The sequence below is a fragment of the Juglans regia genome, chromosome 8 (genome assembly GCF_001411555.2).
Source record: "Juglans regia cultivar Chandler chromosome 8, Walnut 2.0, whole genome shotgun sequence".
Classification (NCBI taxonomy): domain Eukaryota; kingdom Viridiplantae; phylum Streptophyta; class Magnoliopsida; order Fagales; family Juglandaceae; genus Juglans; species Juglans regia.
In genome coordinates, this window is record NC_049908.1 from 16296029 (window position 1) to 16312387 (window position 16359).

Below are 16359 nucleotides of genomic sequence, written 5' to 3' on the forward strand. Positions count from 1 at the left end.
AAATATTATGTTTTAATATTATTATTGTATTGAGATTTAAACAAGTTGAATTGAGATTTGAAAAAATTAAATTGTTAATTATATTTTGTATGAGGATTTAAAAAATGTGTAATGATGAGATGGGAATTTTGTATCTCTTCCAAACCTGCCCTTACACTTCCCCATTTATGAACTCGCCAAAAGAAATCCGTTTGCAGACGATGCATTTCTAAGCGGTGCTACTTCTACTGTTGAGAGTTCTCGCAGTTAATGATTTTGGGATGATTTTTTTTTATATTTTTTTAATATATTTAAATATATTTTAAAAACTAAAAATATTTATAATATTATTAAAAAATATTTACTTAATTATTAAGTAAAAAATAATAATAAAAATAAAAAACAAAAACTCACAACGACGTAAACTAACGATAAAAACAAAGTATAAGAGTAATATTTTTCATTTGAATGGAGTAATGCTTACGATGGTAAATGCATAAGAATACCTAAGTGATGTATAATTATTTTAAAAAATTAATAAATACATAATTTAAATTAAAAAAAATTAATTTTTAATAATAAATCCTACACTTTTCTAAATCACTGTCCGCTTACACATTTCACTTAATGTACATTACCCTTTCTTAATACTTCCCAATTTTATTTTTCTTCTGAACTACTTCGAAACCGACAGGCGACGGCCGACGGGGTTGGTGCAAGGGTGCAAAAGGACAAGAAGGAGAGGGTGGACGAATACATTAGGTGGGCAACGTTGCTATTACATTATCAAGTCAGCTGGTCAGCGTTGGCTCCTCCCCCTTTAACGTCAAAAGTGGGTGGGTGGTTCTTGAATTTGTGCACCGAATTCTGTCTCTTCTATATATAATAGTCATGTGAGTGATGAGATGCAAATCAACACCCTTTTACACTTGCGAGTGGAGCTCTGTACAAGCATAGCCCATCTTGTCCATCAAAATCCCCATATTACATTTTCGTCATCTGGGTTGTGTGTGTGTGCGAAAAGTTAAGTCTTTGCCATGGCGGAAGTGGACAACAAGCAAGTCATATTCAAAGGGTACACAGAAAATGTCCCGGAAGAATCAGATATGGAGCTCAAGGTTAGCAAAATTAAGCTCGAGGCTCCAAAAGGGTCGGGAGCTTTTCTGGTCAAGAATCTGTACCTCTCCTGTGACCCTTACATGAGAGGCCGTATGCGTGATTTCCATGACTCTTATATCCCCCCCTTTGTCCCCGGTCAGGTAGTCCCATCATCATCTCCTCACTCTTTACTTACAGTAAAAATATTCAAAATTCGTGTTCCTGTTGTGACTTACAAAAAAAAAAAAATCTGTTCTTGTTGTGACTTTTTGATGTTCTTGTCTCATTGTTTGGATAGTTTTTTTTTTCGTTTTCTGCAATATCCCATTTGGTGGTTTCATTGTTTGATCGAGACTTAATTCATTGTCATGATACCAAAAACCCATGAATATTTACCACAGGAGGAGCATGTCTGGTCCTTACCCTTTCGTTAAAGAGCCATTTCTTAGAAAGTAAACTCATCTATGACTGAATTTTACAAACAATTGCCTGATTTCTTTGTGTCGAGGCCGGGACATGGGGAGATTGAGCTTTGCCTTTTTCACTAACGGTTATTCCCAATTTATTTCTCAACTGATAAGACAAAAGAAGATTTCAACTAGTCTAAACCTGAGTTCTCACTGATCTTGTTAAGTTGTAATATCTAAGTGATGAAAAAATTCAATTGTGTTAAAACAAAGTCTGAGATCGATGGTATTATGAAAGTTACTGTTTTTATGAATTGAAAGGAAAACATATGCGCCACGGTGATCAAGATGGAAAACATAATTTTTTTAATTATGTTAATTGTATTTTTTTAAACAGATTTCATTCACAATTGAATAACATGATACAACCAGTTCAAACTACAGAACGTTCAGTAAGTAGACAGAACAAGTAATTAGACCAACTTAGAATCTATTAACACTCTATTGGAAAGAAAATCTGGGTATGAATGCATTCATTGAGCCTTATCTTCCACCCTTTTGGCATGTTGCGCTAAGAGATGTGCTGCTTCGTTACCTTGCCTCCCTACATGCATAACTTCATAACTCTGGAAGCATATTAGAAGACGTTGAATCTCCATAATCAAAGGCCCTTGAGACGTAAATTGGGATCCTGGCATTTTATAGCTTCAATAACAAGCATTGAATCCGCTTCCAACTATACTCTTAAAAATCCCAACTGTAAAATCATTTGTAAACCTCTTAGGGCAACTAGAGCTTCAATGTCATCCACTGAGAAATCCCCCACTTCCTGTCTACTAGCAGCAAACAAAACATTTATAGTTAATTATGCCAAGCTGTTGTAAGACATTTATCGGTTCTATTAATGATTATTTAAGTAATTTAGAATGTTCATCTCCGTGCACACAATGAAGAATCATTATCCTTTACAGTTCTTTCATCTATTAATCATGAACAGACTTTAGGTCATCAGTACTTATGTTGATCAGCTATATCTGAGAAATCATGCTTGTCAACCTTCTTCATGTTTACCTGCACCTCTAAAATCAGTCTAGTGGTGATCAGTATGGTAGCAATCAATTATAGTATAACCATTTTTCTCATATTAATCCTTGGAAGTAGGATGTCAGTATCAGTCTCTATTGTTTATATTATGGGACATATGCCCAATTGATTTTGTGCTCTACAATTTCCTAATAATGATGTGTTCTGATGAAGCCCTTGGAAGGATTTGGTGTATCCAGAGTTATAGATTCTGATAATCCAGCTTTCAAGCCTGGCGATTTAGTTGCATTGATTACTGGCTGGGAAGAATATAGCTTGATTCACAGAACCGAGCAGTGTAGGAAAATTGATCAAGATGAAATCCCTCTCTCATACCATCTTGGTCTTCTTGGTACTGTACTCTGACTTCAATATCCATCATATTTTGGGATTGCTTCTCTTTCACCTGAACATACATGGAAACATATTTGACAGTTCTTTCATATTCTTTTAGTTATGAATCTCTTTGTCTCTGTCATGCATTCTCACTTACTCTGCCTAAAAGGTGCATGCAACAATTGATAATCCTAATGGCTTATATTATGAAAAGTTAGGACCTCAAATACTGTCCAAGAATGACACTTCTATAGAGAAATTTCAATGCTATAATACATGCTTGGATATTTCTTTGTGGAGAATTTTTCTAAATAAAATAAACTGTCAATTTGGTACTGATGGTTGGGGTTCCTCTTATCCTCAATTCTCATGATAAATGGTGAAGCACTAGCACCTTGTGCCTTTGTCCACAGTTTTTGTCCAAGTAACAGAGGTGCTCAACTTTGTAGTCTGTCCTTTCCCTTACCAGATATGAGGACCCACTATTGCATATTTGCCTCAGTGTTGTGTGTAGTTAAGCAAGCAAAGCTCCTTTTTAGCGTGGCTTTGTCATTGGCCCTAAACAAATTGTCTAGCGTGGCTTTGTCATTGACCCTAAACAAATCGTCCAACATAACCATGGTTCTTTCTATTAATGGAGTCCAAATGGGCCTAAATAATTTAGGCAAACTCATACTGACAGCTGTTGACTGGTTACTCCCATTCCAGCTGTCAAACTTATCTAGCTACTCTAAACACATATATCAATTCCTGAACGTGATCTACATTATGTATTTGAAAATTGATATCTGCTTTATCTAGAGGGACAAAATCAATTTCCTGGGCGCTATGCTTCATTGGATTACTAAGAACCATGTAGCTTCAGTTGTCCTATTCAATTGACCTGAATAGAAAGAATAATGTGTGGGGGAGTGGGTTGTGGGGGCTTCAAATCGGCACTTTGGAATGAAAACTGACTACTAATCCTGAAAGCTTAAGCATAAACGAAATGGTGAACTCAACGATTAAGGAATCATTTACATCTTCTCTCACTTGCAGGACGAAACTCCTCTAAATAAATTGGGGTCACGAATTGAAATTATTTTAACTTGACTAAGGAAAAAAAATGAAGGCATGCTCCAAACTCAAGAAACATGCTTTGATGGTATGATGTATTACCAATAATCTCAAAAGCTTGAGTTTATGAGAAGTAATAAATTTAATCATTTAACTATTATTCTAACATGAACCAAAAAAATCTGTTGAAGCAAGGAAGAAGTTGTTCTCTCAATCCATGATGATGTCAAAACCCCACTCATTAGCTAATTAGGTATTACTTAAGGTCATTGTGTACAACTCTATACTCATGGCAATCCAAAAGTTTCACATTTTTTTCCTCTACATGTGATGTCAATTAAAAGTTGAGTTTTTAATATATGGAAATAAATTATCTTATAGTAAGAGCTTGCTTTAGTCATCTGAAGTAATCACTAAAAATTGGAATTTCTTTTATACAGGTATGGCAGGTTTTACTTCATATGCAGGATTCTTTGAGGTCTGCACCCCTAAGAAAGGGGAATTTGTCTTTGTATCTGCAGCTTCTGGAGCCGTTGGTCAGCTTGTTGGCCAACTTGCTAAGTTGCATGGTTGCTATGTAGTTGGGAGTGCAGGCACAAGCCAAAAAGTAAACTGCTTTATTTATTTTCCTAATATTTTATTGTTAATTATTGACGAATTTTAGGAATGATCTTTATCTCGAAAAAAAAAACTTTTTAAAAACATTTTATGCATTGATTTTCTGCATTTGAGTTGGACTCCTTGCCGTTTAGATGAGTAGAATGACTTAAATGGGCCATATCAGGTTGATCTACTGAAGAATAAGCTTGGATTTGATGAAGCTTTCAACTACAAGGAAGAGCCAGACTTTAATGCTGCACTGAAAAGGTTAGTGATGAGTTTCCAAGGATGAACTATGATAAAGAACTTGTTTTAAGAAAAGATGAAACCTTCTTTTCTTTTCCTTTTTGTTCAAATTTCCCCTTTATTTCCCCTTTAAATAATTCAGTTGCAATTCATTCTTTCTTTCTTGGATGAAATAGGTACTTTCCACAAGGAATTGACATTTACTTTGATAATGTGGGTGGGGACATGCTCGATGCTGCACTTCTTAACATGAGGATTCATGGCCGGATTGCTGTTTGTGGGGTGGTATCCCAGCAGAGTTTCTCTAAGCCACAAGGGATTTTTAACTGGTTCAATCTCATAACAAAGCGCATCAGGATGCAGGGATTCCTGCAACATGATTACTTGCACCTATACCCACGCTTCTTGGAAGATGTCATCACCAACTATAAGCAAGGGAAAATTGTTTACATCGAAGACATGAATGAAGGCTTGGACAGTGCTCCAGCTGCCTTTGTTGGGTTATTTTCTGGCAAAAATGTTGGCAAGCAGGTCATTCGTGTCGCCCACGAATGATTATTATCTCCTGGAGTGATTTCCATTAAGATTGTGTTATATTAACAAAGAGCCAAAGAAACTTTCTTCTAGTTTATGAATCTAGAATGGCGAAGTTGGAATGAATTTATAGCTTTATGGCTCTGACCGAGAGGATCTTCCATGATGTTAATAATGGATCACTTGAAATAAAAATGTGTGGTAGGTATCATTACTGAGTTTGTATCCGGTTATGTGATATCATTACTGAGTTTTTCAAGATTTATGTTTGATTCAAAATATCGAAACTCTTTTTCAATCTTTTAATATCATGTTAAGAGGATGAATAGAGCTTCTCTGAAAAACATATACATGATAACGAAATACATGACATGTAGTACGAAAGATTGCATATTTATACAAGAAAATGAGAACTCAAAACTTATATGCGAAGATTCTCACACCCAATTAATACATTATGAGCCTTTTGGTTATAGGGGTGAATTTCACTTCATCTCATTTTATCTCATCTAATTTCAACTAATAATCTTACTACTATTCAGAAACTATCTCAACCCATCTCAACATATCTCACTATCATGGGCGTATATGTTCCTTAACAATAACAAAAACCAATAATTGTTTGAGTCACCCTCAATGTTCAACTTTGCGTGGTGGTATTCATCTTTTGGAAATGAGTAGTGGACTGTGAGACGTGAAAAAAGTGAAAACAGTGATAAATTTTTGGCTTTGGTCCGTGCAATTTCTGTGAGATCCTACGTATTTGTAGCATCGACTCTTCCTCTTTACCTTTGTTTCGATTGAGCTTCATATTCTATGCAATTCTTTTTTTAAAGAATAGCCTGATCTCGTGTTTCTAATGTTGAGGTGTATTGATCTGTTTCCTTGTTAGTTTTTTTTTTTTTTCTTCTTCCTTCCTTCCCTAAGCAAGATTCATTCATTGATATTATAATAACCTGAAATACAATATGTTCTTAGGTAATTATACAAATAAGGAAGGAGGGTCATTTCCACTATAAAAACTTAAAAGACATCGAGGAATAGAAATGTGGGGTATGCTTCCATACATATGGTTGGAAGTAGCTCATTGCGCAATGCTATGCACACATCGATTTTGAGATCGATGTATTTTCACCATTTTCCAATCTTCAAAATTGCTTAGAAGGTGCTTGATGTCCCTGATAATGGATTGCATTTTCCAATATGTAGGTTGCTTTGCATTGTTTGTGACTTGAACAACCTACTTTGAGTCTCCTTGAATGAAAATTTTCCCTAGATTTCTGTCATGTGCTTCTTGAATTGCTAACAAGGCTGCTGCAGATTCACCTACATTTGGATTGTGCTGTGCAAAAATGCAATGTTTACAAAAACTTGGGTTCCTGTTTCAGTTTGGCAGATTACTGTTGCAACACTACCATAACTTCAGGCTGCAACATCAAAGGACATCAAAAAGAAACCTTCGGGAAGTCGTCCATGTAGGGAGATTGTCTCTTCATGATGTTGTTTCAAAATCCATGCTTACTTGTGTTCCTTACAAGACTTTAAAACTCTTGAAATGTATTGATCAATGGTTGGAAAAAAAGAGTTATGAATGACCTGGTTCCTAGTAAACCAAAGGATGTCCATGGCCAATGTAGCAAAGAGTTGGAATTCTTGAACTTCATTTTCTAGAATGGCTAGTTCTATTTCTGGGTTGAGAATTGTTTTGATCCAACAACAGATTTCAGATGAAGCAATCTGGGTAGTGTTTATTGCCCATTTTGAATGTCTCCAAAGAATCCTAAAGAAAGGGCAACCAAGAAAGAGATGTGCGAGAGTTTCCTCCCCTATATTGCACAAAGGGTAGAGAATTTGCTCATCTTTCATAGAAAGAATTCTTTTTAGAAGAGATCTAATTGGCAAGATGTTATGAAGTATTTTCCAGAGGAGTTTTAGTCTATCTTGCATCTTTAACTTCCAAAGTTTTTTGCAGATTTCATTAGGTTGAGAAATGGGATCATTATGAAAATTATTTATCAGAGCTGCATAGGCTGATTTGACCAAGAAGTTTCCAGAGGAATGATGAACCCATTTGATTTTGTCCTCCACAGCTGAGTAGTTGTATTGAGAAAGAGAGATTTTTTGAATTTCATTAACAGTATCAGCAATAAAGAGGCTTGGAGAAGAATAGTGTTCCATCTCCTTAGTTCTTCCAACATTAATTCCAAGACTTTTAGAGTGGGGTCAATGGGAGGAATGTTTTGATTCGGTTGTGGTGAGAAATTTTGCAAAGAAGGGATCTACGGGTCAGACCAAGCTCTGGCTGTGATGCCGTTATTAATCTGGATGCAACAACTTAATTTGATGAAGTCTCTTTGTTTTAGGAGCCCTTTCCAAAACCAAGAGTCAGTGGGTTTGGAGTTCACATCAAAGAAAGGAGTATTTCTCAGATATTTGTTAACCAAAAAGGTTTTCCAGAGACCACTGGAATTGCTTATAAGGTTCCAAGCAAATTTTGAAATCAAGGCTCTATTGAAAAGAGAGATGTTTTTAAGGCCTAATCCTCCTAAAGATTTGGGTTGACAAATGGATTTTCAAGATTTGGGTGTGTAAGCTTTTTTAATCTTGGTTCCCCACCAAGATCTTTTGAAGGAAGCATCCATTTTTTTTGTGGAAGACTTTGGTACCCACATAGTAGACATGAAATATGAGGGAATAGTACTAGCAACAATCCTAATGAGAGTTGTTCTACCAACTCGAGACAAAATATTTGTTCTCCAACCTTGCAGCCTATTTTGGATCTTTTCTTGGATATCTTTGGAAAAAAACTTCTTTCAAGGCTTGGATGAAAAGGGGAAGGCCAAGGTATCTCAACTTTGGTGGAGAGGATTTGAGGTTAAGGATTTCTTTGATCTCTTGTTTTATTTTATTGTGAGTGTTGTTACTGAAATGAATGGATGATTTTCCAAAATTGATTTTTTGACCAGACCAAGAAGAGTAGATTTCAAGACATCTTGCAAATGCTTGAGCAGAATTAATAGTTGTAGCACCAAAAAGTAGTGGGTGGGACCTCTGCTTGTGTAACACCCCGCTCCTCCCTTCTGACATAAGGCTCATTCTTTCTGACGTACGCAAATTTGAAGGACGGGATTATGCAACAGCCGACTCACTAAAAAATCAGTAGCACAAAGGCTATCCCAAGTGCAAAAGGATGTCGTGTAATAATTAGGAATAAATTCCGAGATCGTCTCCTCATGAAAAGTTACTTAAAATCAAACTCGTTTAAAATGGTAAAAATATTCACAAAGAGAAAATAAAAATGATGGTATGTGCAATGAATGGAAGAGTGCAACAAAAATGAAAAGGGCACTAGTCATGGACTAAATTCATATTTTTAGATTTTTGAGTGTTGAAATGAAATGTAAAATACTAACAAATTGAAATTAACAATCAAATAATCAACTAAACTGAACAATCTTAATTAATCTGAAATTTAAACCATAAAACTGAAATTATTTAAGTTCTAATTAAGCTTTAATCGATCTAATATGCAATGAAACTAAGAGATTAATAAAACTAATCTAAGAATTAAACTAGATTAGAAAGTAATTGATAAAATATGAACTGAGAATTCAAAAACTCCAAAATCAAGATTCTAGAGATCATCCTTGTATTCAAATCACAAATTTTCAAAATCAATCCATAGCAATTGTAATCACTGTTAAATGAAAGTTTAAAGAAGTGAGAAAAATAATTAACATGAAGTAAATAAACAACAAATAAAATACCTAAAGGTCTAAGCCAAATATCTCAAAAATATACCACAAACTTTAAACTAAAAAATTAAATAAATAGTAGAGAGTAAAAAGAGTAAGCTAAATAAATAGAAATGGAGGTGGTAGGCAATGAAGGTGAAGGCTGGAGTGGCAGTTGGACGCCCAAAGGAATTCTTCAAGTGGTGATGCGTCCTCTGCTCAAAAAGTATGATCTCCCGTCCGTATGAAAAAGAAAGAAAAATAATACCCCTTGTGCTTGCGTGCGAAAACCAAAGACCAGCTCTCCTACGCCAATTCCGCTTCAGTCCCGCTTCCAACTCCATGAAGACCAAGTCAAAACCATAGGGGCCCCATGCGTGAAACTCTCTATCAAGCCAAAATAACGTGTTGCATACAGTCACAGTGTTTGAAAGCACAAATGCCAAGCTAAAACTCCTTCAAATGAAAAATAAAATAAAATAAAAAGAAAGAATAGAAAATAAAAAATATGTTGCGTATGTGAATGAACATTATCTAATTAAATCACAAGTTATAAAAATTAAGTATTGACTATGCTATAAAGCAATTTAAATCACAACTCGGATTTATTCATCTTAACTATTTTTCATCTAGAACCAATAATAATGTAATGAAATAAATAAAATATATTGATTCTAAATGCATAAAATATGCAATAATTCAGCTCAATCACATCCTCCAACTAGCTTTTTGCTAATCCTTGAGCAAAATAGTGAAAATTAATTGAGATGAATATTGCATAAAGATCGAAATCCAAACAGAAACAATCAAATACAATTCTGAATTTGCACAAAAGTGACGCATTACTACTCAACCCCCAGGGGTTATACCCACCAAGACTAACTCAACAATCTTTCACATAGAATTGAGGCAAATGTATCAGAATTCAAATTTGTGTGCGGAGCTAAACTGGTTGCGTGTCCTCATTACTAACCATGTTTGGTCATATGATTTTTCAACCTTAAGATTAATCATTGCTAATTCTAACTACCTCAAAGCCCAAGGGACTAGCAGTTTTCACGCTAGCTTTGTTTTTAAAGGTTGAACACTCAACCCCCAAAGTCTTGGGTAACTGTTTCTAGCCCTTTACTTAGAAAAGTTCACTAAGCTGTCTTTAACCCTTTTTTTTTATTCTTTTCAAATCTCTTTCTTTTTCTTTTCTTTTTTTTTTCTCCTTTTTTTTTAAAATGGCTCAGTAGTCCTATAGTTTACTTTTCATGTGTTAAATTAGCGAATAGTTTATAAGGAACACTACAAGTGTAAGCATGTGCAAAATGTCCTTCAAAATTTTCCATTCGTTTTACAAAAATCTCACCAAGTCTCATCTCAATAAGTATAGCATCCCGGTGTTTCAAACTACACATCAACAAAATATGATGCATCAAAAATCATGCTCTATGCTTAAATTTGAAAATAAATCTTCACAAAATGATCTCGCTCAACTACTCCTCCAAGATGCTCAGATTTTACAAAATAGTAGAAATAGAGTGTGTCAATCATGTGTGTACCAACTAGTGAGAGACATAGTCCTCAATGAATCGAACAAAAGAAAACAAAGTGCACAAAAATAAGAAAGCAAAACAAAAAACAAATCAACATGAAATATAAAATCAAAGCAAAACAGCAAATAAAAAAAATAAAATGCAAGTAAAGAAAGTTGTAAAGGGGGAAAAGATCAAAACACTTCCCTGGAATCTTGCACAAGCAAGATCTCTTCATGTGGATCAAAGACCTTCAGAAACGGCTTTAGACGTTGTCCATTAACAGTGAAGCTATTGCCATTCTTCGGATTGACAATGTCTACCGCCCCGTGAGGATGAACCTTCTTTATAATGTACGGCCCACTCCATCGGGATTTCAATTTACCAGGAAAAATATGTAAGTGAGAGTTGTAAAGAAGAACTTCCTGGTCAAGTATGAAGTGCTTGGGATGAATTTTCTGATCATGTAGAATTTTCATGCGTTCCTTCGCCAGCTGAGCATTGTCATAGGCATCCCGACGAGTTTCATCCAATTCATTGATCTGCAATTTTCTCAACCCTGAAGCTTCATCAAGTGACATGTTAACATGTTTTATAGTCCAAAGAGCTCGATGCTGAATATCAACAGGTAAATGACAAGCTTTACCATAAACTAATCTATAAGGGGACATCCCTAGATTTGTTTTAAAAGCTGTCCTATAAACCCACAAAGCATCAAGAAGCTTAACTGACCAGTCTTACCTATTAGGATTGATAGTTTTCTCTAAAATGATTTTTATCTCTCTGTTTGCCAATTCTACTTGTCCATTTGTTTGAGGGTGATAAGGGGTAGAAACTCGGTGTGTGATACTATATTTCTTCAAGAGTGTAGAAAATGGTTTGTTGGAAAAATGAAAACCCCCATCACTAATGATAACTTTGGGCATGCCAAAGTGAGCAAACAGATATTGCAAAAATTTTAGGACAACACAATGATCATTTGTTTTGCAAGCGACGGCCTCCACCCATTTTGAAATATAATCCACAGCTAATAAAATATATGTGTTTCCAAAGGAAACTGGAAAATGTCCCATGAAGTCTATTCCCCAACAATAAAAAATTTCTAAGGTAAGAATAGGGGAAACATACATCATGTCTCTTTTGCTAATGGATCCCAATTTTTGAGAAGGCTCACAAGCCTTACAAAAATTATAAGCATATTTAAACATGGAAGGCCATTAAAAACCGCTTTGCAAAATTTTAGCAACTGTTTTCTTTGCTGAAAAATGACCATCACATGGACCCATATGACAAAATCTCAACACAGAAGAAAACTCTTAATCAGGAATGCATCTTCGAATCAATTGGTCTGAATAATATTTGAAAAGATATGGATAATCAAAGTAAAAGTGTCGTACCTCAGAGAGAAATCAACGCTTATCTTGGGTGGACCATTTAGAAGGCATTCGCTCAGTCACCAGATAGTTGACTATGTCAGCATACCAAGGAGCTCTATTAATCACAAACAACTGCTCATCCGGGAAACTATCATTAAGAGGAAGGCTGGCATTTGAAGAGGAGGATGATGACAATCTAGGGAGGTGGTCAGCTACCACATTTTCAACTCCTTTCTTGTCCTTAATGTTGATGTTGAACTCTTGAAGTAGTAAAATCCAGCGAATCAAGCGTGGTTTTGCATCTTTCTTAGCCAACAAATACTTAAGAGCAGAGTGGTCAGTGAAAATAGTAACAGGAGAACCAAGAATGTAAGCCTGAAATTTATCAATGTAAAAACCATTGCAAGAAATTCTTTTTCAGTAGTGGTGTAATTTTTCTGGGCAGCATTCAAGGTTCTACTGGCATAATAAATCACAAAAGGTCTATTATCCACACGCTGCCCCAAAACAGCTCCTAAAGCATAATCACTTGCATCAGTCATGATTTCAAAGGGAAGGTCCCACTGCGGGGTTTGCATAATAGGGGCAATGGTAAGCGATTCTTTAAGGGTATCAAAAGTTTTTTGGCACTCCTCAATTCAAACAAATTCAATATCATTTTGTAAAGGAGTGCACAAATTTTTGCAATAGAACTGAACCCTTGAATAAACCGCCTATAAAAGCCAACATGACCAAGAAAAGAACAAATATCCTTAATCGTCCTAGGGATAGGAAGTTTAGATATTAATTCAAATTTTTCCTTATCAACCTTTATACCTTCAGAAGAAACAATATGTCCTAAGACAATGCCCTGAGTAACCATAAATTGACATTTCTCTCAATTAAGTAAAATATCTTTTTCCACACATATCTGGAGAATACGTGCCAAATTATGCAAACAACTATCAAAAGATTTTTCAAAAATAGAGAAGTCATCCATGAATATTTCACAAATATCCTCAATCATGTCAGAAAAAATATTCATCATGCATCTTTGAAAAGTAGCTGGAGCATTACACAAACCAAAAGACATTCTGGTAAAAGCAAAGGTGCCAAAAGGACAGGTGAAATTGGTTTTATCCTGGTCCTCAGGCGCTACAGCAATTTGATAGTAACCAGAGTATCCATACAAGAAACAATAAAATGCATTACCAGCCACTCTTTCTAAATTTTGATCCAAAAATGATAAAGGAAAATGATCCTTCCTACTGGCTGAATTAAGTTTTCTATAATTAATGCACATTCTCCAACCAGTAACCATTCTAGTTGGAATCAACTCATTTTTATCATTTTTTACAACAGTTAAACCAGATCTTTTTTGTACCACTTGAGTTGGACTTACCCACTTACTGTTTGAGATGGGGTAAATGATACTCACTGCGAGCAGTTTAAGCACTTCCTCTTTGACAACTTTCTTCATGGTAGGATTGAGCCTACATTGAGCATCACGAACCAGTCTAGCATCATCTTCAAGATGGATTCTGTGGGTACAAACAACAACATCAATACCTTTGATGTCGACTATTGTCCAACCAATTGCGCCTTGATGCTTTCTTAAGACTTCAATCAACAAAGCTTCATCCTTCTGATTTAACTTTGAGGAAATCACCACAGGAAAAATGCCTTCTTCAAGACCAAGAAAAACATACTTTAAATCTTGAGGATGTGGTTTCAATTCCAACTGGGGAACTTCTTCTACTGAAGATTTAAGTATGTCTGGTGGTGGTAGAGTTTCAAACTAGGGTTTCCATCTTGCGCCTACAAATTGTACTTCAAGTGGTAAAGAAGAATATGCAAAATAATCCAAAAATTTAAAGACATTTTCATCAACATGGTCAGTTTTTTCATCAAGTAAAAATTCAGGTGTCTGAAAAATAGAATCATTATCAGAGAAACGAAAAGTTGAGCAAATAAATTCTGTTGGTGTCAAACTCTCCACAGCATTCAAATCACTTGTGTCATCAAAATGTGCTGGCATCTTGCAAGCATTGAAAACGTTCAACTCCAGTGTCATGTTCCCAAAAGTAAGGTTCAGAACTGCACTTCTGCAATTAATCAAAGCATCTGACGTAGCTAGAAATGGTCTTCCAAGAATGACAGGAGCTTGGTAAATAGTGGAAGCTGGCTGCTGCATATCAAGAACTACAAAATCCACTGGGTAGTAAAATTTGTCCACTTGGACCAGCACATCCTCTACAATACCCCTCGTCTCCTTAATTGATCTGTCAGCCAACTATAGCATGATGGAGGTCTTTTTCAGCTCACTCAACCCCAACAGCTCATACACTAATAGCGGTAGCAAGTTCGCACTACTCCCCAAATCAAGTAAAGCTCTCCCAATGCGTGACTCACCAATCATAATGGAAATGTTGGGAGAGCCAGGATCTCCAAACTTCTGAGGAGTCTCGCTCAATATCAATGCACTGACTTGCTCGGTTAGGAATGTTTTCTTCTTTACATTCAGCTTCCCCTTCACTGTGCACAAGTCCTTCAGAAATTTTGCATATGAATAAACTTGTTGTATGGCATCCAAGAGTGGAATATTAATCTTTACTCGCTTGAAGATCTCCTGAATCTCAGTGTAGTATTTGTTCTTTTGGCCAGTTACCGATCTTTGAGGATAGGGAACCACAGGTTGGTACCCCCTACTAGTTTCAACATCTGCACTCACAGGCTTCTTCAGCTCTGGTCTCACTACCTCTGGTTCTTTTTCATCTTCACCAATCTCTGTTGTATCTTCAGGTGTAGGAGCAACTACCTATGTGTCCATAGTCATCTCTGGTTGGGGAACTCCCCTGAGACATTATCCACTTGATGTTATTGTTGCCGGTATACTTGAGGATTAGGCTGAGGCTGTGCTGAAAATTTTCCTTTCTCTAAAGTGCTCAATGTCATGCTCATCTTATTAATGGTGCCTCGCAAGTCATTTATGGCCTGTGCATTCTGATTGTTTGTAGTGGCCTGAATCTGCATGAATTGCTTAAGTGTATTGGCCATCTGTGTCATACTGTCATCTAGAGACTTCTTCGCAGATGTTTGAGGCTGAGAACTCTGTGCAGCTACATGAGGCTAAAATCCTAGAGGTACTACAAAATGATAGCTCTGAGAACTCTGATATGCCTGATACTGGTGCTGAGGAGCACCCTAATGAAATGGCTTCTGAGAAGGTGGTGAAGACCAGCCAGACTAATCATTCCTTCATGAGAAATTTGGGTGATTCCTCCACACTGGATTATATGTATTGGAGAAAGGCTGATTTTGTGCTCTGTTAACCTAGTTTGCTGAATGCATCTGCTCAGAATCACTCTCCTGAAATACTGGCATAATTGGGCAATCTTGGGTCTTGTGGTTCGAATCAGCGCATATAGAGCATGCCTATACTATTTTCACAGCCTTCACTTTTTCCATCTCCATGACCTCTAATATTCTAGTCAACGCAGCTATTCGGGCTTGAATGTCAGTGCCCTCCTTAAGCTCATATCTGCCCCCACCAGCAATAGCCCTCAGTGGCTATGCTTTCAAAGAAACTCGATCAATCGGAGTGTTCCATTGTTGTGCGCTCTTAGCAAGATAGTCAAAAAATGGCAATATTTCATAAGGTTCCTTGCTAAAGAATTCTCCATTGCACATAGTATGAACAAACTGCTTGCATTGTGGAGTGAGACCAGTGTAAAAATAATTCACCAACCATCATGATTCAAAACCGTGATGTGGACAGATGTTCACCAAATCCTTAAACCTTTCCCAACTAGCCTGGAAAGTCTCATCTGATTTCTGATTGAACTGGCTGATCTGCTCTTGTAAATATTTAGTTCTTTGAAAAGAAAATTTTTTTTGTAAAAACTTACGTTGCATATCAGACCAACAAGAGATAGAATTAGGCCTCAAAGAATTAAACCATATCTTTGCTTTATCCTTTAAAGAGAAAGGAAATAAACGAAGTCTAATAAATTCATCAGTTGTGGCTCTATTGATAAAAGTAGTGCAGGCCAACTCAAAATCTGTTAGGTGCTGATAATGATTCTCAGAATCCATCCCGTGGAACTGAGGTATCACTGACATCATGTCAAGCTTAATGGAAAAATTAGGTGCATCATCAGGTAAAATAATGCATGACGTTGTAATGGTGCGGGTGGGCTGCAAATAATCCCCAAGAGTGCGTAGTGCAGGTGCAGCCATGGTTTGTTCAATTTCAATGTCCTCGTCTGTAGAAAAAATAGAAGAGCTATCTATCTCTGAGCTGTGTATACTACTCTCGGTGCTCAATGTAACTTTAACCAACCTATTTGAATTGTCTGTCACCCATGACATTAAACATTAGTCCAAATAACATAAGTAAGGTTCAAATGAC

General features: G+C 36.1%; 1 protein-coding gene across 1 annotated transcript; it reads left to right on the forward strand.

Moving 5' to 3' along the window:
• The first annotated feature begins 641 nt into the window (after positions 1–641).
• Positions 642–5622, forward strand: LOC108997767 (2-alkenal reductase (NADP(+)-dependent)-like). The gene is made up of 5 exons (XM_018974148.2): positions 642–1238; positions 2742–2919; positions 4400–4566; positions 4744–4826; positions 4982–5622. Exons 1-5 carry the CDS (start codon positions 1017–1019, stop codon positions 5358–5360), a joined length of 1029 nt encoding a protein of 342 aa, XP_018829693.1. The 5' UTR covers positions 642–1016; the 3' UTR covers positions 5361–5622.
• Positions 5623–16359: the final 10737 nt, after the last annotated feature.

What these genes read in the sequence shown, in the direction of transcription:
- LOC108997767 (XM_018974148.2), top strand. Translation starts at nt 1,017, where the DNA reads ATGGCGGAAGTGGACAACAAGCAAGTCATATTCAAAGGGTACACAGAA. An exon ending in GTGCAGGCACAAGCCAAAAA is followed by an intron (nt 4,567 to 4,743) that starts GTAAACTGCTTT and finishes GGGCCATATCAG; the next exon opens with GTTGATCTACTGAAGAATAA. An exon ending in TTTAATGCTGCACTGAAAAG is followed by an intron (nt 4,827 to 4,981) that starts GTTAGTGATGAG and finishes TGGATGAAATAG; the next exon opens with GTACTTTCCACAAGGAATTG.